At 33.7% G+C, this 6,097-nt stretch overlaps 1 protein-coding gene across 1 annotated transcript in view; it reads left to right on the forward strand.

The window, feature by feature from the left end:
- Window positions 1-6,097, forward strand: part of PLEKHH2 (pleckstrin homology, MyTH4 and FERM domain containing H2) — a 102,728-nt gene that overhangs the window by 74,842 nt on the left and 21,789 nt on the right. Inside the window, exons 19-20 of the mRNA XM_007459949.1 lie at window positions 2,940-3,119; window positions 5,018-5,115. Coding sequence (XP_007460011.1) covers window positions 2,940-3,119; window positions 5,018-5,115 — 278 coding nt within the window. The remainder of the gene's footprint in view (window positions 1-2,939; window positions 3,120-5,017; window positions 5,116-6,097) is intronic.

Raw genomic sequence — 6,097 nt, forward strand, 5'->3', positions numbered from 1 at the left:
ACTACCAGAAGAGAATAGACCAAAAAAAAAAAAAAAATTCCTGGAGCTTACACATAGCTGAAAATAGTTTGTATTCCTATCATCCAGAATGGAAAGACCTCCTACTGCACTAGGCATCAAGTAGAGTACTCAAGATAGAAGTCACATTGATTTTTAATAACCTAACCTCAGAAATGGCATATCATCATTTCTGCCATATTCTACTGGTCACACAGACTAACTCTAGTACAATATGGAAGGGGGTTGCCTCAGATATTGTCTGAATATCAAGAGATGGAGATCATTGGTGGCCATCTTGGAGACTAGCAGCCATACTTCATATATTCAAGAAGGTAGAGGACAGCATAAGCATTTTAAGAAGAGTAATGGAAGATATTTAAAAGATCCAAATTGAAATTTCAGAGATGAAAAATGTAGTGGCTAAAATGAAAAAAATACCCTGGATGAGATTAACAACAGGTAAGATAATGCAGTAGGCAAGACTAGTGAACTTAAAGACATAGCAAGAAAAATTATCCAAAATGAAACACAGAGTTTAAAAAAAACTGAAAAAAATTGAATACAGTACAGTGAGCAATGGTATATTTTCAATCAGCCTAACATATATGGAAGTGGAGTTCCACAAAAGGAAGGAGGGCAACAGAAAAATATTCAAGGAAATAATGGCTTAAATTTTCTTTTCCCAAATTTAATGAAAACTATAAAACTCTCAAATTTAAGAAGCTCAGTGAATCTCAAACAGAAGAAATGTGACAAAAACTACTCTAATATACATCATAATCAGTTGCTTTAGACAAGTTATAAAGAGGGTGGTGGTCTGGGAGGAAAAACCTAACACATAGAGAACATAGATAAGAATGACAGCAGACTTCTTATTGAAAACTATACAAGTCATAAGATAGTGGAGTAACGTCTTTAAAGTACTGCAAGGAAAAAATATCTATCAACCTAGAATTCTATATCCAGTGAAAATATTTTTCAAAAACAAAGTGACATAAAGGCTTTTTCAGATATATAAAACCTGAAAGAATTACTCCCCAGAAGACCAATTACTCCCCAGAAGACTGTCCTTTAGGCAGTCAGAAAATGATGCCAGATGGAAATCTGGATTTATGCAGAGGAATGAAGAGCACTAGAAATGGCAAATATGTGGGTAAATATATAAGAATTTTTCCTTATTATTTCAATCTCTCTAAAAGATAATTGACTGTTTAAAGGAAAGATAATAACATTGTATTGTGGGGTTTAAAATTATATGTAGAAATAAAATATATGACAATAATAGCACAAAGACTGAGAGAGGGGAAATGTAAGTCTACTGTTATAAGGTTCTTATACTACAAGAAGTGGTATAATATTCCTTAAAGGTAGACTGTGATAATATTAAAATATATGCTACAACCCTAAAGCAACCACTTAACAAAAGTCAAAGAGGTTTAGCTGATAAGCCAAAAAAGGACATAAAACAGAATCATAAATTATACTCTAGTAATTTTTTAAAAGGCCGAAAAAGAGGAAAAGCAAAAAGAACATATGAGACAAATATAAAACAAATAGCAAGACAGAAGATTTATTCCTGATCATACTAATAATTACATTAAATGTAAATGGTCTAAACACTCCAATTACAAGGTTGAGATTGTCAGATTGTGTAAAAAAGCAAAGATCCACCTATATGCTGTCACAAGCAGTACTTCTTTTGTTTTCTGCCATTTGTTGTAAGAAAAAAAGACTGACATTTTAAAATAGCCTGCTCAAAAGAAACCGATTTCACTCTCAGAACTTCATTTTACTCCCAAATATCAATGTCATTAATAAGCCCAATATATTTAATTCATTGAAACAAATATATATATATTACACTATAACTACAAATTTATTTAATACATTATTACAATAATTTGGGGTTCAATTAGCATGCAAGTATTTTTAAGAATTCATAGATAGAACACTTTATGAGTATTGAAGTTGCTTCCCCTGCCTTTAGGCAATCCATCCTAAACTTTCTCAGGCAAGAGTACCTACTCCTCTAGTCAGGAACAAAACAAATTTTCACAGTTTTATTACAATGAACTGTTAAAATGGAGAATGATAAGTATTAATATCCTACTTTGGAAAATGTCTAGGAAAGATTATGCTATAACCTTTTACTAGTAACCTACTCCAAAATTTAATCTCTTTGGGGGAAAAAAGTATTTATTTGCATTCACTTTAAGTTATTTATTCTACTATTGCCCAAAATATTTTCCTCAGTAAACTAGTTTTTAAAGATGCCAATTGGTATTACTAGAAAAAAATAAAGATGGGAAGGGATTGTAGTCAAATAAGTTTAGAAATTCTGTGCTGTGTAGAGAATACAAAGATAAATAAGAAAGAGTCCTTGTCTTTATGAAGTTTATAGTCTGGTAGACCAGAGGCTATTACTGTTCCATGTGCCCTTAAAATGAATGCATATTCTGCTCTGAGGTGGAGTATTCTACAAATGAGTTCAAGTTGGTTGATAGTGTTATTCAGATTTTCTAAATCCATACTGATTTTTCTGCCTACTTGTTCTCTCAAATATTGACAGGGGATATTGAAATCTCTAACTTTAATTGTGAACTTTGTCTGTTTCTCCTTATAGTCCTATAGGTTGTTGCACCATGTATTTTGAAGCTATGTTATTAAAACATTTAGGATTGTTATGTCCTCTAGATGAACTGACCCCTTTATCATTATAAAATGACCCTCTTTATCTCTGGCAGAATTCCTTGCCCTGAAATCTACTCTGTCTGATATTAATGTAGCCACTCTGGATTTCTTTTGATTAGTGTTATCACAATATATCCTTTTCCATCCTTTTAAACAAAGCTCTTGCTAAGAAGAGAATCGATATTTCATACAGAATAAATCTGATCATTTCTCACCCTGAGTATATCTATTTTTTTCATTTAATTCAGACCTGCCAACTTTTTATAAATGCAGCAGTTGACTCTCCTGCAATTGATTACCACATATCTCTAGCCCAGAGTGCTTTGCAAATCTGTTTGACACATCCTGAGCTACAGAATGAAATTTGCTGTCAGCTCATTAAACAGACAAGACGGAGACAGCCACAGAATCAACCAGGACCACTGCAGGTATCTGTTGATACATATATATGCAATTTTAAATGATGTTGTTTTCCTGATTGTAAGAATAATACATATCCAATACAGACATTTGGAAAATTACAAGAAGTATGAAATGGAAAAACAGCTATTAATATTTTTATGTATATCCTTTCAGTTTCTATATTTATATATAAATGTATATGTGTATATCTTTATGCACTCACAGTTTTTCACATTACTAGAGTTACAGTGCACATACTACTTTTTAAAAACTATAGAACATAATCATTTCCCCTATAGCCTTCAACAGTCTACAAAACATTAATACTAGTTGCATTAATATCAATTACTATACATTTAGGGTTTTCCAATTATTTTTCCTATAATAAATACCACTACATTAGACATCTTTGAACCTAAATTTTGTGTGCAAGTCCAGTGAATTTCATTGAGTCCACTTCTAGAATTTTCCTACATCTTCAACAATGTTCAGTGTAATTCTTCTTTTAATTTCTTTCCAGGTAAAAAGTAGCATTTCACTATTGATTTTGGATGCATTTCCTTAATTATTAGTGCAGTTGAATTTATTTTCAGGGAGTTTTTGGTCACTTGTGTTTACTCTTCAATGAATACCTCTTTTAATCTTTGCTTAGTGACTCCCTGTCAACTACAGGATAAAACAGAAATTTCTTACCCTAGCCTGTAAGACTCTCAGGGGTGGATCCAGGTTTTGTGGGACTTGAGGCTTATGCAGCAAATACTCTCCAAGAAAAAGAGTACAAAATACATTACTTTTACACATTTTAAAAGAACGTATGACCATGTCATATGACTATGACAGCTCATCGGGCCTGTCCCAGGGACTTGGAGGGGACCTGTGCATGAGAGGGTTTCTGAAGCTTAAGCTTTATGTGAATCAAGGGCCCTTCATAGTCTGGCTCCAGTGGCCTCCTCTTTCTCCACTTCATTTTATACTTCCTGCCTCCAGTGTACAGTGAATGAATAAACTCTCCCCATTCTTCAAACACACCCTGCCTTTGCATTATCCTTCACCTCGCACCTGGCATTATTCCTGTTACCTGGATCCCTCTGCTTTCTTCCTACCTGTGACTTCACCGTCCAGCCCAAGCAACATCTCTCCCATATATTCCTTCCTGACTTCCACAACAGTAAGTCATTCTCTCCATTGGTTATACTTAAAAAATATTATTACAATGTATTAACGATGTTATATTATAAATTACTGTTTCAATATATAATGTCTTCTCCTGGACTGTAGGTTCTTCAAGGGCAGGGCCTTTCCCCCTTCTCCTTTTTTATGTGACATTTAAAAAATTACTGAAGTTATACTTGCTTAATTAAAAAAATTAAGATAGAAAATAGAATATAGTCCAGAGCAAGAGAAGAATAAAAATCACATACAATTCTGTTACCTAGACATACCTCTGTTAATATTTTTGTACTTGCCCCTTTTTTAGGTATGTATCTATATATGGGTAGATAGGTTTTGCTTTTTGTATAAATAATTTTTTTACTATTTTTCAATCTGCCCTTTCTCAGTGCCATTACTTATATTTCAATGAATGAGTTAATACATAAACGAACAAAAAGCAACAATTTCCCTAATCTTTGGGTGTGATATCAAAAAGGACTACCATATCATGTCTTCTGGTACCTCAGTTGTAGACAACAATATATACAACTAGATGGATTATGGTTCTGACCCAATAGGAAGCTTTTATGTTTTTATGTATTATAAACGCTCTAAGCAGATAATGTATATATGGAAAAAGCAAAAACATTGTGGGGTCAAGTAAGACTGCCATCATCCTTTTGCTCTCACAGCCCCTGTCAGTCACACTTGCCCTGACTTGGATCTCTGACGACCACATGGTGTCTGACCTGTGATGCTTCTCTTTGCCCAGGGCTGGCAGCTCTTAGCGCTCTGTGTTGGGCTCTTCCTTCCCCATCACCCTTTCCTGTGGCTCCTCAGGCTCCACCTAAAGAGGAATGCAGATTCCAGGTACGCAGAATTCTAGCCAGCTAAACCATTTATGTGGCCTCTGAGTGTCTACAATAAATCAAAGGTATTTAGTAACATGCCAGGTACATTTGTGGAAGAATGTGTGAAACAAATGTTGATACAGGAAGCCTTTGGTTATCATTTATGTGGAGCTGGGAAAATATTTCCTTTGTTATGTTAAATCTCTTATGGAAGATTACAGTAAAAGCTTGAAAAACTGACAAAGAATATTTTAAGTGAAAAGTCTATGTACATTTCAAGTATGAATGTCTTATCATTAGTGGGTGTTCATTCAATAAAAGCAACTATTTTGTTTCCTTATTTTTCCTATTACTATTTTCTTCTTCACATTGAATTCTTTTATGTAGAAGACTTCTCTGATGATCTTCCCACCTTTTATAATTGTATGTATTTGAATTACTTCAGAATTTTTACTCCTTTGAAAAAGACTCGTAAAATTCAGCTGTCAGAGTGGCTTTCTTACAGTGAGACCCAGGGCACCCAGCCAAGGGTTATCAGGATCATTTTGTCCAAGAGGTTCATATTAGGTTGTTTAAATAGACTCTGGGATTCAAACAAACAAACAAATGATAAATCAAAAAACAACTTGAAAGCAGTAGGAAAATATACTCCAGCTCATAATATATTTTGGAGACTCTGTCATCAAGGTCATGTGATTTCAATAGCAGTCACTGAGGACCCCCTACCCCCACCAGACAAAGGTGACATTTTAAAGTCTAGCTAGAAGGCACTGGAATAAAAATATATTTAGAGGTGTTATCAACCTGCTTTTATAAACAGAATAAAAATTATATATAACAAATGAGGGCAAATAAGATCTCTATCCAGCTTTTACTGGATTTATTTACTCCACTGGTTTTGTTTACCGTTTAACATTTTTAAAGAAGTGCATGTTTTGCAAAAAAGGAAAATATATTTTTATTTTTGTTTGAAGATATTTTCTTACCTTGCTTAGCAGGAA

The sequence above is a fragment of the Lipotes vexillifer genome, unplaced genomic scaffold, assembly GCF_000442215.2.
Source record: "Lipotes vexillifer unplaced genomic scaffold, Lipotes_vexillifer_v1.1 scaffold666, whole genome shotgun sequence".
Taxonomy (NCBI): Eukaryota; Metazoa; Chordata; class Mammalia; order Artiodactyla; family Lipotidae; genus Lipotes; species Lipotes vexillifer.